Source organism: Alosa sapidissima, chromosome 10 (assembly GCF_018492685.1).
Source record: "Alosa sapidissima isolate fAloSap1 chromosome 10, fAloSap1.pri, whole genome shotgun sequence".
Lineage (NCBI taxonomy): Eukaryota > Metazoa > Chordata > Actinopteri > Clupeiformes > Clupeidae > Alosa > Alosa sapidissima.
Window position 1 is genome coordinate 12,839,737 of NC_055966.1, and position 25,000 is coordinate 12,864,736.

The 25,000-nt window shown below is 43.9% G+C and overlaps 1 protein-coding gene and 1 long non-coding RNA gene across 5 annotated transcripts in view; one reads left to right on the forward strand and one right to left on the reverse strand.

Moving 5' to 3' along the window:
• LOC121721356 overlaps positions 1-1,846 on the reverse strand; it is a 22,456-nt gene extending 20,610 nt beyond the window's left edge. Inside the window, exon 1 of the long non-coding RNA XR_006034804.1 lies at positions 1,736-1,846. This is a non-coding gene — a long non-coding RNA (uncharacterized LOC121721356). The remainder of the gene's footprint in view (positions 1-1,735) is intronic.
• A 20,226-nt stretch (positions 1,847-22,072) lies between these two features.
• The window catches only part of pou2f2a (POU class 2 homeobox 2a), a 68,106-nt gene continuing 65,178 nt past the window's right edge, over positions 22,073-25,000 (forward strand). For all 4 annotated transcript variants that reach the window (XM_042107910.1, XM_042107913.1, XM_042107911.1 and 1 more), the window contains exon 1: positions 22,073-23,882. In XM_042107910.1, coding sequence (XP_041963844.1) covers positions 23,783-23,882 — 100 coding nt within the window. In that variant the 5' untranslated portion in view covers positions 22,073-23,782. The remainder of the gene's footprint in view (positions 23,883-25,000) is intronic.

Sequence of the window (25,000 nt, forward strand, 5' to 3'; positions counted from 1 at the left end):
GCCTGAAAAGTTGGGGGTTTGATTCCCGGCTTTCACTGTTGTGTCAATGACCTTCAATTTAATTGACATGTGTACGTCGCTTGTCTGCTAAATGAATGAATGTGAATGAAATCTTTACAATTCATTTGAAAATGTATTGCAAGGCCTAGAAAGTCCTCAGTTTAGATAAGCTCACAAAATATCATTAACTAACCACATATAACTCCTGAGTTAATCATGAATTATAGTATTCGGAAATGGTTTATAAAATATGTATCCTCACCCTAACTAATCATTAGTGCATGTGTATGTAACAACGGAAATATTGGAAATAATGGAAATATTACTTCATCAACAAAATATTGCATAATTTAGTGTTAACAATGATGTATAAACATATTTTAGATATAGAATTATTTACTATGAACAAACCATTTATAACTGAGTGTACAAATACTTTATTTATGAGAATTAACATAGGAGCAATGCTTTACAAATGATGAACAAAGCATTTTGTAATAGTTTGCAACTGGTTTATAATAGAAAAAGATGTCATTTATAAGTGGTTGTTTCATTATTTATTAAGTATAAATCATGTACTTACAAACATATTTTTTGGATAGGCTTATTTACTATGAACAAACCATTTATAACTGTGTGAACAAATGCTTTACTGATGATAAATTATGTATGAACAAGAAATGACTAATGATGACCAAACCATTAACTAATAAGTAACAAAGGCTTAATAAATAATGAATTGTGTGTAGTTATTATAAAGTGTTACCATATTTTTTATTGTCATTACTGTAATAATAGTTGAAAATCAGCTGAAATTGTAGGCTATTTAAATATTATGTCATGATGTTAGTTCTAAACCTAACTGACTGTCTGCATACTGTTTTGCACTTTCGTCCATCTAGATACCGTTTGCATTGGTTAAGGAAGCCAATTACACCTCAGACCTGGCAGAACAGCATGGCTCCCATTCCGAAGAAGCAAGACATTGTCCACTACAGTTTTTTTCAACTGCTTACACACTAAATCTTTGCTTGTCACACAATTTTCTAAACATGTCTTCCACACATCATAACCCCACACCAAACCCCACACCAAATCTGCAAAACCATACACTAATTCTCAGTGTTTGACTCAGTTTTCAATTTACAAAAAAAAAACATTTTGCAAAACACCACACACAATTTTCTACTTACAGTAACACACAAAAATCTAACAGGAAGTAACTTGATTTAATTTTTCAAACACAACCCATCAAAATGCCACACTAAATCACCAGTGCTTCACTCTCTCTCTCTTCACATGTATAAACACTCATTACTTTACTGAACACCATCCAATCATTGCCTTAGTATAGGCCTATGAATAAATATACATATGTAGGTATGGACCCTTTCAATCTGGCCCTAGAGGATTTCCGGATGAAATGTTCAGAACCTATGCAAGGAAAATGACAGTAATCAGACTTTAGCTTACAGTAATGTTCTACAAAAAGTTGACTTTTTTACTATACTTCTGTGTCCCCAGGTTACCATTAGCTCAATACATTTTTCTATAGACCTACTGTATGAATACATACACAACCCCCCCCCCCCCCCCACACACACACACACACACACACACAAACATAAACACACACACACACACAAACACACACACTTTTATTTGGAAAAAGCAAAGTAATTTGATAGTACTCAGTCATTTCCATCTTAGGCAAAATCAGCTTTTTCAGAACTACTAATACTGTATTCGCAACAGCAAATTGTTTGGGAAAAATCAATATTTTTGGTTTCAATATTGCTTGCATTTTTACTGTGTATTTCAACTTCTCTCTGTAGATACCGTAACTTTCACTCTTGTATGGAAATACATAAAGCCTATGAAAGACAGAAGAGCGTTAAGTTTTGAGCAACAGTGTGTACATGATGTATCCAAAATGTCATATTATGACAAAAGTGTTTGTAATGTGAGGCGAATGTTTGCTTTAAAGATGTGTTTATGACATTTTGAATGTTGTGTGTCATTTTGCTGAAGATTTTAGGCATTTTGCATTTTGTGTAAGCAATTGTGGGTTTTGTGTGTGGAGTTTTGAAAAATAGACACAGAGTTTTGAAAATGTGTGTGAACAGTTGTAAAAAAAACTGTAATAGCTGCCTTGAAAGAAACTGTGAAAACACTTAAAAAGGACGCCTGACCTTGGACCTTACCCAATCCCTTTAGCCATACTGGAAAAATAACAGTAATGTTATTTTGTCACTTTTGTTTGTTTAATGTGGTCTGCCATTCGATTTTCTCATAATAAAGTGCTGCGAGTTGGTCATTACTATTTTACAGTATGGTACGGTACCCATGAGAGGAAAAAAACATTTGTGCAGTACAGTAAGGTACATACACAATCTTACAAAATGTGATGTTTGCCTTGGCTTTACCATTTACCACTTTTTAGTAAAAATGTTACAATTAATATATTTTTTAGTTGAGATCGCAATTTGAACTAGTTTTTCTCGATCATTTTGATGCTCTGACATCACATTCTCAAAACAGTTACTGTAACACCTGTGTCTGAACAAAAGCACTCTGGCCAAAATGACACATTTTGCTTGCAAAAGGCTGTTACTCTCAAAACACTTACCTTTTTTTCCGGACTAGAAGTTGCTCCAGAGTATAAGTCGCATCAGTCAAAATATGCGTCATGAACAGGAAAAAACATATATAAGTCGCACCGGACTATAGGTCGCATTTATTTAGAAATGTATTTCACAAAATCCAAAACCAAAAACAGACAGAGGCTATGTAACTGGACTATTGAGGCCAAAAAGATTAATGTTATGAAGACGAAGGAGTAAAGGCAGCCAAGAGGTAGCCTGGCTAACGTCAGACCACATCTCATTGAGATGGGGTCTGGGAACTAGACATTCATTTTCTCGTATTTGAAACGTGGCTTACGAATGCCCAGAGCCGTTTATTGGGCACTCCGAATGTCTATCAAATGCGTCTGTACATAGTACATAACGGCTTCGGTGTGTTGTCATCGTCTTGCTGCCCTCCTTGAGGTGAAAACGAAGTCCATAGAATCCAGGCTGCCTAGCAGCGTGAATAAAATCGCGCGTGTAAGGCAGCATGGGAAAACCCAGGAGGGACGGAAGGTAATTGTAAAGCAATTTAGGCTACAAAAGACTCACTGAAAGAAAAAATGCTGATGTGGTACACCACAAGCCGGCAGCAGATTATTTGCTCACGAGAGAGAAAAAGATGCGGTTTTAAAAGGACGTGCATGCAGACTGAAACTGCAGCAAGCAGGTGATATTTAGAAATTTATTTCACAAAATCCAAGACCAAGAACAGACAGACTGTGTAACTGGACACATAGAGGCCAAAAATATTGAGAATTCTTCTGGGAATACAATGAAGACGATGGAGTGAATAGTGGCAAGCTGAGGCAAGCCGAAGGCTACGAGGGCCCAGTGCTAAAACAGAACAGATTCACTGAACAGAAATGCTGCTGTGGTACATGAAAATTTAGCTAAAAATGTGGAGAGTGCAATGCAATCAAGCATTTTGGGCGACATGAAAGCACAAGCCGGCAGCAGAGCAAATTTTCAGGAGGCTACCTCCCAGAAGGAGAGAGAAAAAGATGCACGATTTAAAAGAACATGCAGAGGAAGGAGTGAATGGCTGCCAGCTGAGGCGAGCCGGGCGATAAAGGAGGCTGCCAACGAGGGCCCAACGCTAATTGTAAAGCAATTTACAAAAGATTCACTGTCATGAATATTAAGAAAAGTTAATAAAATTATATATGGAGTATAACTGAACAAATGAAAAAGATTTTAGACCAATAGTGGCAAAATATTGGGCAATTTGTTTGCAACCCGCCAGCGGACCGCCAGAGAATCGATGAGCAAAATGCCAGCGGACCGCCAGCTATGCCCCCAATGGACCAACAGTGGTCCGCCAGCCTCTTGCTATCTGGGTAGCATGTGTCACAACTAGTGTGTACTACTAGCATGTGTCACAACTAGCAGGTGTTATTACGTGCATGTGTCACAACTACCATGAACTACTACCAGAGCCCGTTCCACTGGGGGCGATCGTGGGCGAGTGCAAAATGAATGAGGGTCTATGGAGCTAGAAGGCTAAATTTGTCTCTTTCGCCTGATTGTTGTTTTTGTAGTTTCTGCAAGTTCAATATAGATTATAGGTCAAAGGTTGAATGAAGGATCCATGACAGCACTATGCTATAGCAGCATAACTAAGGCACCCTTCACCATGCCTTAGTTATACTGCAATAGCATAGTGCTGTCATGGACTTTTCATGTGTCACGCCGTACAACCCCTCCTCTCTCCCCTTCCCTCTCTCTCAACTCTCCTTCTACCATTGATATACTTATTGATATTACCCATTTTGATTTATAGTAATACTAACCCACTCTATCTCTCACTTTCCTCCCCTCTTACCTCACTTGTGAGGTATACCATCACCAGTCATCAGCCATCCTTGTTGTTTGGCCCTCATCTCACTAATCTCACCTGAAGTTCCATCCCTACGACTGCCCTATCATTGCCTATTCCTGTCCCCCTGCCTGGATTCCTGGCCCGTGCAGCCTAGCTGTTATGTTAAGGTTATTGCTGATTCAGGAGACAACGATGACACCAGGTTCAAGCATGAGTTGTTTACTTTAGAACTCCTGAAACTTCCTGTGTGCCCCCCAACAGGGGTCCGTGTACAACCAAGCACATCACATGCAAACCCTGTTTACAGAACACCTCCCCCTTTTAAGTGAGAACTTCATTTACATTCAAAATCTCTATAGAGGAAGATAACATTTCCCTTACAGTTACATGACATTTTTCTCTCAACATTTCTTTTTTCTTTTTATAAGTTCATACGCTCTGGTGGACGTGACGCTCGGCCTGATGAGGTCACATAAGGTGTGTCCTTAAAATCAGGCTGCTTGGTGACTGACCTGTCCTGAGCAGTGTGTGTGTGTGTATCAGCTCGACCTGGCTCAGTGTGTGTGTATCAGCTCGACCTGGCTTAGTAGTCGTGACAGGTAAGTTGTGTATTATACGCATGTGTGTGCGATTCCTCCGAACCTGATCTTCCTCTGTGTGTATTATGTAGGACCTAGGAGTTGGAGCATGTTGAATAACAGTCCCTTCAGTCTTCTCTCGGGGTAGCCATACTTTTTGGCCGGGACGTAGGGCTGGAAGAGGACGGGACCGATGACGACGATCGTAGATACGCTGTTGTTTCTCCTTTGCCCATGTCTCCACCTTTTTAACTCCTTTAATGTTTGGCCAACGAGGGTTGAGATGTACTGGGAGCTGCGGTATAGTTGTTCGTAGTTGTCTCCCCATGAGGAGTTGGGTGGGGGAATAGACATTTTCCAGAGGTGTGGCTCTGTATGTCAACAAGGCTTTAGTTTTCTCGGTTCCACCTTTCCACAGACCTTTTACCGTGGCCACGGCTCGTTCCGCCTCCCCATTAGCTTGCGGGTATCTTGGGCTGCTGGTAATATGCATGAACCCATTCTAACCCTATTCTTTGGCGAAATCTTTGAAGAGTGTGCAGTACTGCGGCCCATTGTCTGACACCACTGTCTGTGGAATTCCATGTCGGCTGAAGGTTTCTTTGAAGGCTGCGATCACTGTATTGGCAGAGGCAACATTGAGTTGGGCCACTTCAATGTAACGTGAGAAATAGTCAATTAATAGGAGATAAATCTTTTTCTCCCAAAAGAACAAATCTGACCCAACCCGCTGCCAGGGTCTGTCCTGTACATGGGTGGTCATCAAAAGCTCCCTGTGCTCTGCCCTGTGTTGGGAACAGATGTTGCAACTCTCTACTAGCTGACTGATGTGTACCGATAGGCCCGGCCACCAGACCGACTGGCGGGCCCGTGCTCTGCACTTGACGATACCTTGATGCCCACTGTGTAGATCTTTGAGGACTTCCTGCCTGATACAGTGTGGAATTACAATCTTGGTGGAAGCTCATCTAGTGCTTTAGAGCTCAGTAGGGGTACTAGTGGCTTATGGTCTGTCTCCAGCCTAAACCTCAGACCTAGATAGGCGTTCACAGGCCCACGTGGCAGCCAACGCCTCCTTCTCTATCTGAGCATACTGTTTTTTGGCATCCGACAAGCCTCTGGAGATATATACAATGGGCTTCCACCTTCTATCAGTCCTGCGTTGGGTAAGGACGCCCCCTAGGCCGAAAGATGAGGCATCTGCTGAGACACATGTGTCTGCTGCCAGTGAGTAAGGAGCTAATGCAAATGGTGAGCTCAGCTCCGTCTTCAGTTTCAGAAAAGCCTCTTTCTGTGGTGCTCCCCAACACCAGTCATTCTTGTGACACAGAAGGTCTTTGAGAGGACGTGTATAAGCGAGGTGAGGCAAAAATTTTCCTAGATAGTTCGCCATGCCCATCACTCTCCTCACGCCTTCCACATCCTTCGGTTCTGGCATCTCCAAAATGGACCTGATTTTGCCTGGATCCGGAGCCATGCCCTCGGCTGAGACGTGGTGGCCCAGAAACATGATATTGTCTTTGGCAAACTCACGTTTATCGTTCAGGGTCAGGCCCTCCTCTCTGAGTCTGCTTAGGACCTGGTGTAGACGCGTGTCATGCTGCTGGCGGTCTTCTCTGTGCACCAATATGTCATCTGCGTGGCATACAACACCGTCACAGCCTTCTAGCATTTGTGACATCCGCCGTTGGAAGTGCTCGGGTGCCGAAGAAATTCCGAATGGGAGACGTTTAAATGCATACCGCCCAAACGGCGTCATGAATGTTGTCAGGAGTGAGCTCTCTTCCAGCAATGGGATCTGCCAAAACCCGGACGTTGCGTCCGGCTTTGTAAACACTTTCGCCCCCGCCAGCATAGCCAGTGTGTGGTCTACTGCGGGTAGAATATGTCTCTCTCTCCGCACCCACCCATTCAGACGCGTCAAGTCCACACACAGTCTTATCTTGCCCTGAGCCTTGGGGACTATAACCATGCCAGCACACCATGGTGTGGGCTGCGTCACTTTAAAAATCACACCCATGTCTTCCATGCGCTTAAGCTCTGCTCGCACTCGGTCATGCATCGGCAATGGGACTCACCGAGGGGTAGACAGTGCATATGGAACGTCTCCTGGCTCCAATTCGATTCTGTAGGGCTCCTTTAGTTTCCCTAAGCCATGAAACACTGTGGGGTACAAGGCAACAAAGTCCTGCTTTTCAACTTGCACTGTGTGGAGACGCTGTATTAGAGTAAGAGCCTCGATTGCAGGGAGGCCTAATAAAGGCCTTGCAAGTCCCTCAGTCACATAGATACAGTATGTTGCTCAGTAGCTCTGTTTTTAATGCTAAGTTTTCCTTTAAAGCATCCTCTCACGTCTAGCTTGTGATTTCCTGGTCCATGTAGCACTTTACCTGGGGGCTGCAGCAATCCATGTCGTTTTTGGGAAAAAATGTCGCTAGGAATTGCAGTCACTGCTGCTCCAGTGTCCAATTTAAACACAGTCTTTTCCCGATTCAGCTTTAGTAATTCGTTCCACTCACTGGAACTCCCTGATGACATTTCTCCAAGTCCTCTTCAACATCATCATCATCAATTTGTGCCTGCGTAATATTGTGGACTCCTTTATTTGTCATGCATTTAGTTGTGAAATGACCCCTCTTGTGACAGCTTCTACACTCTGCATCCTGTGCAGGACACAGGTCTTTCCATGTGTGTTTCTTAGCATGTCCACATCTTCCACATCCCATTGATTGACTGTCGTTTGACTCTTTCGACGCCATTTTATCTTTGCCTGTCCACTCCCGGCCCCTGAAACTCCTTTTCTGTATAACTTCGACACTCCCGGTGGTCTGTTCTGTCCCCCGGAGCACCGGTGGCTGTTTCTTCACCGCTGCGCTTTGCCTCACTTTAGTCATAGCTTTTTCCAGTGTTAGCTCTGCATCTAATTGCAGGTTTTCTGAGAGCTTAGCATCTCGGATACCAACTACAATTCTGTCTCTTATTAACTGCTCTCTCCGTCCTCCAAATTCACAGAATTCAGCTAGCGCATGCACTGCCGTTAAAAAGGACTCCACTGACTCACCGGGTTCTTGGGTTCGGCTATTGAAGCGCGCCCTTTCATAGATGATATTCCGTTTACTCACACAATGCTTGTCGAATGCTTCGGTAACGTCTTTGTAAGTTTTCTTCTGAGCTTCAGTTAATGTCAGCATGTTCAAGATATCTTCAGCGTCATCTCCCGCTGCATACATGAATGCATTGACTTGGAATTCCTCTGTCTGTGTATCCAGTCCCGACGCTATTCTATATCGCTCAAAGCGCTTTTTCCACATCGGCCACTCATTGACGTTGCTAAAATCGAACTTGCCTGGCGGTGCTAGCTGTGGCACCGCGGGCAGGACCGCCGCCGCATTTCTGTCCATGTCTTCTCGATTGCTTTCCTTCTTCTTTTTTCTGGATTGCTTTGACATTCAGGTTCACTTCAGCTGTAAATCCGTCACTTCTGACACCATGTTATGTTAAGGTTATTGCTGATTCAGGAGACAATGATGACACCAGGTTCAAGCATGAGTCGTTTACTTTAGAACTCACGAAACTTCCTGTGTGCCCCCCAACAGGGGTCCGTGTACAACCAAGCACGTCACATGTAAACCCTGTTTACAGAACACTAGCGACCCACTACTTGCCCTACGACAACTCCTAATCCCCCTGGACAATTCCATTTCCTACACTAGACTATTTGAACTTTCTGACACTAAATAGGATTCATGCATTATCATACTGGATATGTAACTATCCCACCTCTTGTAACATACACCTCAGGTGGCTTAAAACACCATGTTCTATTCTCTACATCTAACTAACTTATGCATGTATCATGTAAATAGACTGTTCTGTAACTGACCGTAGGTAGATGGGTCAGGCCCGCTCTTCCTATATGTATCTCCAATTCCAGGGAGTTTCTCCTCGCCCCTGTTACCCATGGGCCTTCTCTTCTTTTCTTTTCTCTGATTGTCTAACATTCTGTAAAGCGCCATGAGACATGTGTAATGTCTTGGCGCTCTATAAGTGATATTAAATTGAAATTATGCCCTTTCGATTTCTCAGAAGGTTGGGTCGTTGTTGCCCATAACACGCTTGCATTCAGCTAATGAATGACATCATTGACATGTTTGAAAGGCTTTCTAGAACAAATAAGTTAGACTTTAAAAAATATAATACTCAGCAGTGTGTATTTTATTTGCCAAATACAACATTCAAATTACTAGACAAAAAATTATATCCCGAGAAAAGTAGATTTCGAGGGGTACAGCTCCATAGGCCTCCATTCATTCTGCACTCGCCCGCAAGCGCCCTCACATGGAACCAGATCTAGAGAAGAGCCTGCAACCAGTTCAGAAACCGGAAGTTTCCCTTATTAGACATTCTCTGCTACTACTGTAGCATGAGGCACAACTAGCATGTACTACTAGCATGTGTCACAACTAGCAGGTGTTATTACTAGCATGTGTTACTACTAGCATGTCTCACAACTAGCCTGTACAACTAGCATGAGGACAGGCAGGAGTGATCTGGTCAGGAGTGAGTGATCTGGTCTAGCAGGAGAGATCGAGTGATTTGGTCTAACAGGAGTGATCTAGTCAAGCAGGAGTGATCTGGCGGTCTAGTGTGAGTGATCTGGTGGTCTAGTGCAGTGGTTCTTAACTGGTCTAGTGGGAGTGATCTGGCCTAGCAGGAGTGATCTTGTGGTCTAGTGGGAGGGATCTGGTAGTCTAGTGCAGTGGTTCTTAACTGGTCTAGTGGGAGTGATCTGGCCTAGCAGGAGTGATCTGGTGGTCTAGTGCAGTAGTTCTTAACTGGTCTAGTGGGAGTGATCTGGCCTAGCAGGAGTGATCTGGTGGTCTAGTGCAGGGGTTCCCAAACTTTTCCACGACAAGGCCCCCCAAATACCACTAGGTTCTGGCCAAGGACCCCCTTGATGTGTTATTAAACCCATCAACAATACTACGGCAAATGTAAAAATACATTAAGTTAATCCTAATAATTATTTTAGCTACAAGCACTTCGCAATGGAGCGTACAATGTGTAAAAATTGCATTTGGGGCTTTCTGCTATATGAGAGCTATCACTCTATTATTATTCCCAGTCATTATCATGGAAAATATAATGTTCAGATATGCAACAAATTATTATAATGGCATTGTATAACAACCCTCATAGTAATAGGTATATTTTAAATTTTTCAAATGTATTTGTTGCTTTTATTTTTCCTTCCAACTTGCTGAGGCCCACCTGGCACCCCCCGTGGCTCCGGCCCCCACTTTGAAAACCACTGGTCTAATGCAGTGGTTCTTACAGTAACTGGTCTGGCTTTGGGACCCACAATATTCCATGTTAATTAAGTCGCGGCCCATATATTTTTTATAGCGTTCAAGCCAATGGATATGGTGAGCTACATGGTAAGTCACACAAAGTGCCTGTAGGCCTACTTGTTTAGAGCATGCTGCATGTCTTCAACTCCTGATGTCACCTTTCAAGTACTCGATAGGTTTGCTTTTAACAGGGGTGCTTCCATTCCAGTTTCCATGTAGTATTTCTGTTTTGATGGTTTCATGCTCTCATGTGCCAGCAATTCATTGCACACCACACACTGGGGTTTCAGTCCCTTTTTGTTAGCCTGACGTTGTCATACTCAAATTCTAGTCAGAATATGAGTCTGATACTTCTCCATTGGGACATAATTATGGGGCATGTTTCAACTGATACAGGGGGGGAATGCCTCTGCACTCAATTGGATAGACCTAACCAATCAGAGCAACGAAATAGCTTACCGTAAGATGTAGGAAGAACACATAAACCAACTTTCTTCTCCACAAATGCCTTAACATTGTTTTCTGGTCTTTTGTAAGTTATTGTGCCGTCAATATCTCCTACAACACTAGTTAGCTAAATCTAAGAGATACGTAGCAGGGTAGGCTATTAGGAAAAACTGATATTTCCCCTCCGTTTTTGAAAATAATTCTGTTGAATACCGATATACCACAAACAGCTGGGGAAGGCTGTCGCAAATCCCTTGAACAGGTGGTCAATCAGAGATTTCAAACGAACGAGGGAACAACATGTCACAATGCAACACGCTGTTTTCCCTTGATGAAAGTGAAACCATGAGTTTTCCCCACATCTCAACTTTGGCCAAAGTTTTCAGAAATAATCGCTTTCAGTGATAAAACCTCATTGCAATAATATGCATTTTTCCATATGGGGTCTTAGAAGACAAAATCAACCTAAGGGTGCTCAGATGACGTGATAGATTAGGCGCTGTTGCTCACCTGTCCATCATGGTAGAGCCCGATTTGATTGGTCCGATTAGGTCTGGTTCGAGCATAGTTACTCCACAACGGAGCAATGCCAGACTGAACTTCCTGACCTCAAATGTTTGGCTGGCACCCAGTCTTAACCTGACTCTCGCCAGATGAATTTCGTTCCGCTTAGCTCTGCCTAGCTTCACTCACATCCATCTGGGACCTCTTCCATTAGGAGTGATTTCAGCACGAGATTGTATGGTTGAGCCAATCAGGACGCAGGGCGGGAGTTTCATAGATGTGACATAGCGTAGAAGCGACTGTGAGACTGTTATCAGTGTCACGGGTTGGCTTCAATGTGAGTGGTTGAAGTAGCACGTCAATAGATGACGGACAAGTGGCTTATTCAATCATATGCAAGCATTTTTTGATTAGGCCCAGCCTTCTGAAACACCATTCCAATGGATCGGTTCCAGATGGATAAGTGGAGCTAGGCGGAACGAAATTCATCTGGCGAGAGTCAGGTTAACCCAGGCTTTGTCCTCAATTTAAGTGAATCCATGTCCTACTTCAAATATTCAGGGTTGTAGCCTACTTGCCTATACCACTAAACTGATGTCTAACATGACCTGTCACATTAACATAGTCTATGTCCATGGCGACGACTGATATACGAATAAAGTCTATCAAAATAAAGGTCCGATATTAGATCTGATCTAGTAGCACTTAAAATGGCTTTTTTATTAAAGGAACCATATGTAAGATTGTGGCCAAAACTGGTACTGCAATCACTTTCAAATTACTGTAGAGTGGTGTATCCCCTCCCCCCCCCCGACTCGAGGTTGCCAACCCTGATGCCGAAACACTACTGACTTTGTGATTAGTAGATAGGTGGAGGGTGGCGCATCAGGCCAAAAACACAACATGACATGACAAAACACAACATCAACATCAGTTGAGGGCTGCAACTTCGCTTTTTAAATGACAATATCCTGGCCGTACTACTGTTGTCAGTGATATAAGTATTTGAAATGAACACGATTTCTTAATGTCTAGTGACATATCAGGGCCATTTTATGATTAATTTAAATACATTTCTTACATACTGTTCCTTTAACCCTCAAGCTCCGCGGCCCACCCAGAACGGTTCCACAATCCACTTTTGGGTCCCGACCATCAGTTAAAAAACACTGGTCTAGTCCGGAGTGATCTGGCCTAGCAGGAGTGATCTGGTGGCCTAGCAAGAGTGATCTGGTGGTCTAATGGGAGTGATCTGGTGGCCTAGCAGGAGTACAGTAATTGTGTAATTATGTGAGTGTTGAGAAATTAAGAAGAAAAGTGTTTGAGGTGTGTGTGTGGGTGTGTGTGTGTGTGTGTCAGAAATGGGATGAGAGAAAGAAGTAGAGAGATGGGTTGCAGCAGGAGTAAGGGGAGTGAAGAGAATGCTTTCTCTCTCTTACTCACTCACACAGATACACACACACACACACAAACAAACACAATGACACACACACACACACAATCAGGTCTGCCAAGATGTGGATAATAAATATCTATAATAACTATCATCATTATTGGACCAAATCTCTTCCAATAAAGGAGCAGCAGTGAAATATGGCACAGGACACACATACTGGTGACATGGGGGATATTGGCAATATATCAGCATTGATTATCGAGAAATAGCTGACAGAGAGATGGAGAGATAGAGCGGAGTGAGAGATAGAGGGGAGAGGGAGAGGGAGGAGAAAGAGAGGGGGGTAGAGAGAGAGAGTTAATAAAAGCTAATAACTGGAGGATGGATGGGGCTTTAGGATAGATCTCCTGTCTGCTCATAGGAGGAGCCAAAAAGAGGGATTAGAGTGTGTGTGTGTGTGTGCGAGCGTGTGTGTATGTGTGTGTGTGTGAGTGAGAGTGTGTGTGTGTGTGTGTGTCTGTATATACATAGTATAAACATATCAAACCTATTCATAAATAGAAATGCATGTGTGCAAACTGCAATACTAATATACCTAATAAACACAGTACATATGTGTGTGAGTGTGGGGTGTGGGGGGGTGTTTGTGAGGGGGGGGGGGGGGGGGCATGTGTGTGTGTGTGTATAATGGGTGAGTCTTCAGTCTGTAGCAGGGATGTGAACTGAAGGCTGGGAAATGGATGAGACTAACTTCACCCAGCGCATTTGTCAACATTACATGATTCATTTGTCAATCAGACACACACATGTACACGCACACTCAATTACACACACATGTACACACACACACAATTAAACCACAGAGATATACACAAAACAAGCACATACAGTCAAACACAAATGCAAAGACACAGATATGTACAACAGTGTAGTTATTGTTTTATTTTATTCAGTTCAACACATCTTTTTTGTTGTATAATTTTGAATATGTTTGTTTCATGTCCAGTGGATCAAGACCCAGACCAGACCTGACTTATTTCACCCACACATGTATGCCAACACACGCACGCACGCATGCACACAAACATGCACGCAAACATGTGCGCGCGTTGCATATAACACAGATAATCTCTCACACATTCAAAAAATACCAACAACATAGCTAGTAAATAAATACTAACAACATAGCTACCGTTAGTAGATAAATACCAACAACATAGCTACAGATAGTAAATAAATACCAACAACATAGCTACTGCAGTTGGTAGATAAATACCAACAACATAGCTACAGTTAGTAGTTAAATACCAACAACATAGCCGCTACAGTTAACTTACAGGTCTGTAAGTTATTGAGTAACACACTGAATGCAGTTATTGCCCATCCAGACATTTCATGGTTGTATCCTCCATTAATGATCCTAATTATGAATCCCCTTCTTTCACCAGACGCAGGTCTCCCAGCAGATGTACAATCACCATTCAGCTGGACCTGCCCCCCCCCCCCCCCCTTAACACATAAAACAGCTGGACCTGCCCCCCCCCCCCCCAACACATCAAACAGCTGGAACTGCCCCCCCCCCCAAAAAAAAACGTCAAACAGCTGGAACTGCCCCCCCCCCCCCCCTCAACACATCAAACAGCTATGGGGTATACTACGAAGCACGTTAGACATATCTAGGCTATCTAGACATATCGAGGCTTCACAAAGCCTTGACTCAGGGGTATAAGTTAAGTGATACTACGATAGCAGCTATGTGATATATTTGTCAAACTAGGCTTTCAGCTCAGATCTGTGTGCGTTCTCGGTGTTGGGATGATGTAGGCCAATCGTGAAACATGGAGACGCACAAGACCGCCTCTATTTAAAAACAATTACTTCTGCATTTATGAGCGATAACTTAATCTACACTGCGGTCATCTTTAGTGTCTAACCTATAACATCAAATTGTCATCAGTTGTTGTATGGTATGCACGTCCATAGAGGGGTATTTGCATGCACAACATTATTAAAGCGCATACGAGATCCAAAATGTGTGTAGAGGCGGAGCTCCACCTGTAAGATATATGACAGCATCCTACACGTGAGATAACTTAGTTTTTCAAGATAATTGATTGGTCAGTGGGCGGTAGTTTTACACGATTTGAGCTATAACTTAGCACATAACCTGCTCCCGACCAGGTTTGGTTTAACCCTGGAAATCCAGAGTTCTCGCGAGAGCACAATGGAATTGTCTCTGCGAGACACTCTGGCAAGGAGCAATGATGACTTTTACCCAAACATTCCGGTGTAACCTGCGTTGTGTTGAACCTGCGTGATTCAGCCCTGCACATGCCCGGACTCGAACCCGCGAACAGCAGCACCTCGATCGGGAGGCGAGAGCGCTAACAATTGAGCCAATAGCCCAGGCTACTGGCTTGCATGCCAGCAGCACTCTTGAGGCGTCGGGGAGTGAGGTTTACCAACGTTCCACAAGCACAGCTAAGCTAGCTGGCATCCGTTACACCGGGGAACCAGTAAACTGATGAAGACAGCGCTGCAACGTTGGAGGACAGTACACATTGGTTGTAGTGTTATCCGATTGCGTCGAAGTCCGAAATCATTCAGAGTAAACATGGTCTAGTGTTATCCAATTGCGTGCAGTGAGATTTTTAAATGCATGCTTGTTGCCGCCCCTCGAGTTGGGCCATTACATTGTTCTTGGCCAGACCATTAATCTTTCTAGATTTCTAGGGTCTGGATTTTCCAGGCTAATTATGAGACAAGTAGATTGCTGGTCTACAGAGCCATGTATTTAAAATACAAAATAGTATGTTGTCATTGTATTTTATTTAGTTGGAAGAAAATTGAATATTGAGATTCAGTCAGATAAGTAACATGGAGGTTGCTCACACACACAATTTTACTTTAATCATCCAATCGGAACACATGGAACTAGTTATGTGGTTGCTCTGCAACATTGTTCAATCTGGGCATGCATTGACAATGTCAGACTTGTCACCTCTTTGTACCGCTTGACAAGTTCAGTTGTGACTTTTTTTTTTATTTTATTTTTTTTATAATTATATTTATTTGATTTCATACATGTAACAGAAATTGCTTATACCAGTACAGACATATTCACCTTTATCAATTTACAGTCCTACTTACTCAGGCATGGTATTCACATTCTGTTACTCATACACCCATGCACCCATATATACATAGGACACCCATACCATACATACTCCATACATACCTATACACCTGCAGGATGCCCTAGCACACATAGACACAACACACACACACACATACATTACACACCCACACACACACACGCACACACACACACACACTCACCCACATACACTTACTCATACACACACACACACCTGGTCGCACTAACAACCCTACCTACACTCACACATTGTTCTCCATGAGGTTTTCCCGTGCAGTCTTTATAACTTGCCCAACATTTGATTATAAAGATTCATAAATGTCCTGCCATACTCGATTAAATTGTTCTATCTACCTAGGACTGGCCCTGATGCAGGGTACTGTCAAGTAGTGTGAAGTGATATGCAGTAGCCAATGTTTAAAGTCACCTAGCTGAGTTAGACAGAAGGCGAGCCCTGCTTGCTCTGTTAAGGTATTTCTGTCCCTCCCAAACTGTGTTAAAATGGTATGTTAAACAGCACCCCTGGACCCTCATAGGCCAATATGATCCTCAATATTAATCAAAATAGTAATAATAGCAATAATATCAATAGAATATTAAATATCAATAATAAAGAAATAAACAAATAGACAAAAAAGCAGGTCAAATTATTTTAACAGCTACAAAAATAGATGGCCATAGATAGTATACGTTATTGTGGGGAAAAATGTCTTGGATAAGTATATTTTAAAGTTAAGTTTCATTTAATAGAATAGAATAGAATAGAATAGAATGGAATATATTTTAATATCCCCATGATAGAATTTGTTTTAGCACAGCATAGCCCAGTGACAGACAACTTAGATAATTCACTTTAATATGTTTGGTTTTTTGTATTTGCATTTTATTCAAATACAAAGACATTTTATGTGAGAGTAAGGTATCTGTGTTTTTTGACCTTCAATTTATGAGTATGGTGTTTGGTGCCTGGTTTCCCTAATGTATTTGTGCTAATTTCACATCTTGAGACTGTTTATCTGGATGTTTTGTCTCATGCCACCCTTGAATTAATCAGTGCCTCACTAGTGCCACCTCAGTAGTGTCTACAATCGCTACTGCAACTGGTGCTGTGCAGCGCCAATAGCTTATCATGACTTGGTGGACTTAAAAGTGTTTTTCCTATGTTTTTTTTGTGATGCATTCTAGCTACTGTCAGTGACTGACGCGAGGGAACTAAGTTACTAGGGAAGTGCGGTGTAAGTTTAAATTAATTTGTGCGTAGTGCCGCTGTCATTCATTTATGTCTTACAACATAAATAAATTCATTCATAGTCTAGTGAAGTCAGATATGAGCATACAAGTCGCTTATAACGCATGCCTATAGTAAATGCGCAATTTGATGCAGGCAAAAGTATCAACTGTTACTATGAAGGTATTATAGCAATATTATAAATGTGCTGACGGAATAGCCTAGAACTTAGGTAGGCCTAGTGTTTAGTAGCCTATGCACTTGTGGTGATAGCCAAAACTAATGTGAATCGCGGACTATACAACCAAAGAAAGTAAAGGAGATTATTTGCACCTGCGTTAGCCAAATAAAGGACGGGATTGCACCCTTCACAAACCGTAAAAATGAAGTTTATAAGTTTTACAGTTGACTACAATTGACAGTTTACTATCAGTCCACACAAACGATTCTGTTTTCCTTGCACTAGACACTTGCACTTTTCGTCGTAGCCTATTCTGTCTGTTTGTATACAGCACGCAAAGTTTGGTGAATTTCTGTAACAGAAACAGTGCCACATACTGTATAGGCTTGGAAAATTAAGTAAGGTGTTGAGTCGTGTTGAGATGGATCCATTTCGACACAAATATTCTTGAAACGATTCCAGGGAAGACGGGGGAAAAAGATTGTTTTGGTATGTGTGGACTAGGCCTCAATCTGGCCCCCTAATCATCCCCCGCTGTAATTGGCTTATTTACTCCCTCACTCTCCACCTCAAGCTGGTGTGTGGTGAGCGTTCTGGCGCATAATAGCTGCCGTGCACCACCCAGGTGGGTGCTACACATTGGTGGTGGTTAGCGAGGTCCCCGCTTCCCTGTAAAGCGCTTTGAGTGTCGAGAAAAGTGCTTTATAAATGTATCGTGTTGTTGTGCGTGTGTGCGTGCGTGCGTGTGTGTGTGTGTGCGGCGTGCATGTGTGTAAATGTGGCTTTATAGAGTCTCATCTTCATTTTAAATCCACATTCACAGAACAATCATTATGGGATACATTTTGGGGTGGACCTGAGGATTGATTTGAGGGGTGGACCTGAGGATTGGGAATTGAAATGATTTGTGTGTGTGTGTGTGTATGTGTGTGTGTGTGCGTGTGTGTGTGTGTGTGTGTGATAGAGAGATGTATGTAAATGGTTGTGAGAGTGAAGGTGTGTGTGAGATTGAGACGGTGTGTGTGTGTGTGTGAGTGAAAATGTGTCTGTGTGAGTGAATGTGAAAGTGTGTGCGTGTGTGTGTGTGTGTGTGGTGTGGTGTGTGTGGTGTGGTGTGTGTGTGTGTGTGGCAGTGTTGTGTGTAACGCGTTACAAAGTAACGAGTTACAGTAACGTAACTACTTTTTCGAGTAAAAAGTAGTGTAACGCGTTACTACTAAAAATTTGGTAACGTAACGTAGTTCCTTTTTCATATCTGCGCAACGTTACTTTTCCAGGGACAGATTTGACAGTGACGCTGCTTTCTCAGCTGCGCGCTTGTGCAATAGGCACGAGCTCCACACGGCAGCCTATGTGACAGAGGCTGGTAGCATGAAGTGCAATTATAGCTCCACACGGTACGTGACAGAGGCTGGTGGCAATGAAGAGCAATCATAGCAAACGAGACGCAGCCAACGCTAACTTCTGGGGGATGGAGGTAGCCTATTCACATTACTTCGAACTCGTTGAAACTAAGGGGAGGAATGCGAGTGTTAGTTATAGCCTAGCCTACACTGTCCCCTGATTCTGTCTACTGCCGTTAACTCAACTGCCAGCTATTGATACGATTTGCACTAGCTTTGCACCAAATTTCGGAGGAGCGCCTGTTTCATGAAAGAGTATAAGGCTATAAAATAAGCCCTCATATATTTTGTGTTCACCTATATGCCCAAGATGTAGCGAGGCTATGTTATTTGATATTGTTTCATAGGGCTTTAGTGGTGGTGTTGAAGCCTATAAGCCCAATGTTTTCTTGTCAAGTGCTCTGTTTGTGGCATTTTTTATAATAAAGAGCACAAAAGAAATACCTGTTATGTCCTCCATAGTAGAACTTTATGTAGGCCTACACATTTAGGAACAGATATTGGGTTCTGCCCAAAGTCGAGCAACGTAAAAGTAACGAGTAACATACAAAGTTAATTTCCATAGAGGGTAACTAAGTAAAGTAACGGGTTACTTTTTTGAGAAGTAACGAGTAACGAGCAAACACTACTTTTTAAAAGAACACTGGTGTGTGGTGAAGTGTGTGTGTGTGTGGTGTGGTGTGTGGTGTGTGTGTGTGTGTGTGTGTGTGTGTGTGTGTGTGTGTGTGTGTGTGTGTGTGTGTGTGTGTGTGTTATCTCTCCAGAAGCTGTCCCATTGAGGCAGCGAGGGACCCAAGGGACACCCAGCCCTGACGTGGCGGATTGAGGAGATGGTGTGTGTGTGTGTGTGTGTGTGCGTGTGCATGCGTACGTGTGTGGTGTGTGTGTGGGGGTGGTGTGTGTGTGTGTGTGTGTGTGTGGGGGGGGGGGGGGGGTGTTAGAGAGATAGGAAGGAGATATGGACAGTTCCACTCTCAACGGCTCACATGATCAGTCCCTGGATTCTGTCCTTCTTGTTCTGTTGGTTTCGGCAGATTTGGCACTTCTGAGGACGGCAGCCTCGGTGCCACGGCAACAGAGGCGTTGGTGTTTCCAGGCTGTCATGAGAGGAAAAGGACGACAGGCAGGCAAAAAGGTGCGCACACACACACACACACACACACACACACACACACACACACACACACACACACACACTATCTTATTTTCCTCTACTACAACCCCCCTAACCCCCCAGCCCACCCCACACACACACACACAGCATGCACACACACACACAACCACACTATACTCTACAAGAAATAATTGCTTTTGTCTGGAAGGAAAGGGGGGGGTGTAGGGGGGGGGGCTGGGGGATGTTTGTGTGTGGGGGGGGGGGTCTCTCGGATCCAGAAGGGGGTGTGTGACGGACAATCGGTCGTTTCCTCTGTGTCCCTCCCCTCTGCACACGTCATCTGTCACACACAAACACACACACACCAGCATGGAGGCCTAGGGGAGACAGAGCGCCACTAAACCTGCTGCACACACACACACACTCTCTCTCTCTGTCCCTCTATATATCTCTCACACACACATTTTTCTCTCTCTCCAACACTCTCTCTCTCTCTCTCTCTCTCTCTCTCTCTCTCTCTCCCACACACACACACACACACACACACACACACACACACACACACACACACACACACACACACACACACACACACACACACACACACATGACCAGAAGATGAGAAACACAATCACACCAATAGATTGAAAATGAGAACAACTCCATTAGCAATAATAATCACCCATAATAGCATCATAGAGAGAGAGAGGCTGGAAGGTGAATTGTGAATATTAATATGCTGTTAAATATATTATCTCTCTGTGGATATCATATGCTATTGAATACAATAACTGTTTGTGAATATTGTTATATCCTGAGAAACATAATACCTGGTTAGGTGAAGGAGTAATTGAACTGTGAAATATAAAAACGGTTTGTAAATATTGTACATATTACGGAATGCTGTGAAGCAGAGACTCCGGAGGAATGAGCATGAGCCTTCTACATCGCACGGCCGCGTGCATGATTGATATCGCAGCCTAAATAATAAACTGTGGCAAGTGGTGTTAATGGTGGGAGGCGCGCGAGCAGGCCGGCCTGGAGAGAGGGAACTTCCCGTGCAGTCAAGTCCTCCGTATTGACTGCAATGTTTAGCGTATAGATTTTTCTATTTAGAAATCTATATTGACAATAATCTGCCGTGTAAGTGCGTGGCGGGGCCCGCGCCAGTGTAATTGACAGCGTGTAATATGTCGATAGGAGAGGGGAGGCACGCCACTGGAATGGAAAGCACTTGAAGACGTGTGGCGGGGATAGACCCGAGTTTGACCAGCCCCAGATCACAGACCTGCGTGTCTGCCGGATGGGGCGTAGCACAAGATCCTGGGGCCCTACACAGGCAGTCCTGATGGGCCCCCATGTTCCTCAATATGTTCCTCCTTTTATTAAAATAAAATATATTCCAGACTTTTCTAGGGCCCCCTCTCTCTTTGGGGCCCTATAATCAGTATTGGTTTTACCCCCAGTCCGACGCCCCTGTCTGCCGGTAATGTGTGACCTGCTAATCTTTGCTGTCCGAACCGCAGCTACCTAAAATGAACACAGCAGTGGACCGCAAATAACACCACCCGCGCACAGCACTTCTCATAGTTGACTTAATACAGTTTTTCTCGGTTGATTTGACCTGCTTAAAGAAACTGGGATCCACTTGGTCTTCATGAACACCTTCTTTGCACAGCAGAAGTCATCTCTTGCAAATGTGTTCACACGTTTTCATTGGGTTCACACATTTATCACACCCTTTTTGCAAAACAGTTCATACAGATGTCATTCAAAGACACCAAACTCTATTGGTTTCCCTAATCTAAACAAAAGGAAAACATCTATTCACAGGTGGTGGAGAGTCCTTGTAAAATTCTGAATCTCTGATACACCTGTGTGAAACTCCTTTGCACAATTCTTCAATCAGCAATTATTCTTTATCCATAAGAGATACCATGTCTGTTCTGTGTTGCTATCTGCAAGTATGGATCTAAGGCACATTTAGAGAAAGTACTGTACTGCTTATTTGGTGAAGAAAACAGTACAAAAGGTGTTTACTGTCGGTCTATTCAGAGACAAATCACAAGTTGTAGTTCAATGAAATGTGTTTTGTCTAGGTGCTTACTGTAGGTCTTAACAATTAATTTGTATTCAATATTTAGTTTATTCACAGTTTTCCTGATACCAGAAAAAATAGAAAGAAATGGAACAGACAGCAAAAATGAAGACTGAAACTCTTGGCATTTTGAGAACTGTTTTGCATTTTGTTGTGCAGTGTGTAATGATTGATTGAAAGCGAACAGTGATTTGACAAGTTGTGTTGTTTGAAGGCAAAATCTGCTTTTGCTGCGTGTTTTAATGTGTTGAGAGTGTTACAATCTTTTGCAAGCAAAATGTGGCATTTTGGCTAGAGTGATTCTGTTAAGACCTGTGTGTTAACTGTTTTGACAACGTGATGTCATAGTTGACGCAAGCATCAAAGCGATCGAGAAAAACTGTAATCTGATGATTAACCGGCCCTCTTCACTGATCACTTTGGAAACTCCGGAGAGTTCTTTTGCTCAGCCGGTGCAGCTCGAGCTTCACTTCAGGCCCTTTTATCGCACGGGAGCACGAGTCCAGTTGGCTGATGAACCTAACTTCAATTAGGCGGGAGCGCGCACCTTATTAATCCTTCTGCCGGCATCTCTAGTGTTTGGGGAAACCGGTAGAGCATGCGTTTAGCGCTAAAACACCGTACAAGGGAGGGAGCGGGATGATGGCGAGAAAGGATGAGAGGGAGAGAGAGAGAGAGAGAGAGAGATGGGTGGGGGTTGGGTGGTAATGTGCGAGTTGTAGCGAATGCTCTCTCGCTTCAATGTTGCGGGCAGTGTGGTGATAGAGCGCTAGAGCACTGGAGAGAGTCGGGTCGCATGAACCACCGGGGTTCCCATAGCGCGGGGACAAGCAGCCACGTTACACTCAGAGGCGGATGGACGGAAAGATAGGCAAGTGAGCCGCAAACCACAAGCGCCACGGAGGGGCTGCTTACTATGTGCTCCTTAGTGCGTCGTTCCGTTGCCTTATTTATTTCTTTATTTCTCTATCGACTGATTGCGTTTTAATTACCTTGCCTTGTGGTAGAGCGCTGGGGAGGAGGGGCAAATGCTGCGAGGAGAGGCAGCGTTGGCTTGTTTATTTATCTCTAATATAGATTTAGCGACTCGATGTAATCACCTGCTGCCATTCTTGGGACTCCTACCGGCCGCCGATTCTCTGAATGCGGGAGAGGATGCTGCCCACGGGGACAGCGAGCTATATAGTGTTTACAGCTGCACACCAAATGAATGAACCAAATATTTAGTCAACTTTTCATTAAACGAACTCGCTCTACCACAGGCCTTTACTGATGCTGTTTTTTTTTTACCGAGTCATATACTGTTAAGCGCGAGAGCGATAGTTTTATATTGAAGTGAAATAGCAAAGCCTCCGGCAGGCGAGGTCGCAAGGGGCCGGACACTCTCTGCTGTCTGTACACTAAAGGGAGCGAGAACAAACATGAGGCATATATTCACAGGCACCAAACGTGTAGGAGTAGTAGTAGTAGTAGTAATAAAATTATTATTATTATAAGCTTAATAGTGTTGGTAATGGTGACATTCCGTCCATCCGTCTGTGTGTGTCTGTGTGTGTTTGAGGTGTGGAACTACCAGAGCAGCCAAGGGACAGTGCGCGTGTGTATTCTATGCATATACTTACCAAAAAATCTAACCGACCAAATAGACACTTAATGCGTCTGACAGAAAACTAAAAAAACTACAAGACAATACAAGCCGCCACAACTGAATGTGTTCCGAGCTAACGATACCAAATAAGTTGCGTTCCAAACGCAGTCTACCTGGCTGGACCGAGGGGAAACGGAAGAGTACCGGGGAACCGTGCTGCTGCGATTATTAGTGCCACCCGAAAGCATCCACCGTCACCGAACAAGACCGAGCAGAAGACGGGGGATTATGTTCGTCCCCCTGCCGGTGCCGCTCGTGTTCCAGAGGGCTGCATCCGATCTCAGCGCCTGGCGCCTCAAGTCTCCGCCAGCCTCGCGCTCCAGTCCCGGTAAGCCCCATCTCCCCTTTTCCGTGGTGTGCCGCAGGTCCACCGGCGGATGTGCATGTCCCTTGTTTAAAACGCGTCACACTGTTCCCGAGGATGGAGAGAGGGAGATGTATATGGAAGCGAAGCCTTCAATGCATGAAAAAAAAAACGTTGAATTACGTTATCCTAGAAGAAGAATTTGTCACCACTGACAATTCGTATTAGGGTTGGGAAATGCCTTCAGAAATGTTTTTAGTGCTTCTGTTCCGCTGACCTCCGTCCGCGTGCTCTCCTCAGCTCCTTTCCCCGCGCCTCTGTCTCAGTCTCCGTCTCTCCCGCCCTAAGCACGCGGAGGGAAGGGAATATTCATGCCAACTTATCGATCCTGTGGAGATCGATTCCAGGGCCGCTAGACTCGGCGAGAGGGGAGAGGAAGGCAGAACCACCTGAGACGCGGACAGCAGCGGATGCGTACGAGGAAGGCAGCTCTCCCATATATTTAGAGGAGCGCGAGGTGTTTATGTTTCAAACTCAACAAAAGTGAGGGTCAAACTCTGGGCGGGAGAATCTCAAATAACACCACGCGTTGCACGTGTCACCGGACAGCGGTATTTCAGACCTAACGGGTAGTTTACGCGCGGGGGGACAGGGAGACCGGACTGTCGGTAATGACGGGTTTGTGTTGCTGCATCGGCATGTGTCGGTGTTCGCTTGCATGGCTGCGATATGGGGAACGGGAGGGAGGGAGAATAGTCGCCAGCCAGTGTCCGTAAATGCCCTGATACAGAATACAGCTAAGGCCGGTGGAAACGGCCGCTGCGAGTGATCAATCCGTTTTTAAGAACGGAACGTTTGAGAGTGTGTGTAAGATGTAAGCTACTTGAAGAAACCTGTTAAACAGTTTGTAGGATTGGGTTGCCTATGTTGTGATGTCTGATCATGAGTAAGTTAGCCTATATTCGGGAGGCTGGCCAATCCTTCTGCTCTGTTAGCTGAGAGTGGTGTTGCCGTTATCCGCCAGGAACATTGTGCTCGTTTCTAGGGGGGTGCGATCCTGAAGAGGCGCGCGGGTAATGAGTCTCTAATGTATGTTTAATGACGCGCGAGAAGAAGCTCTACCCGGAGAGCGAGCCTCTTAA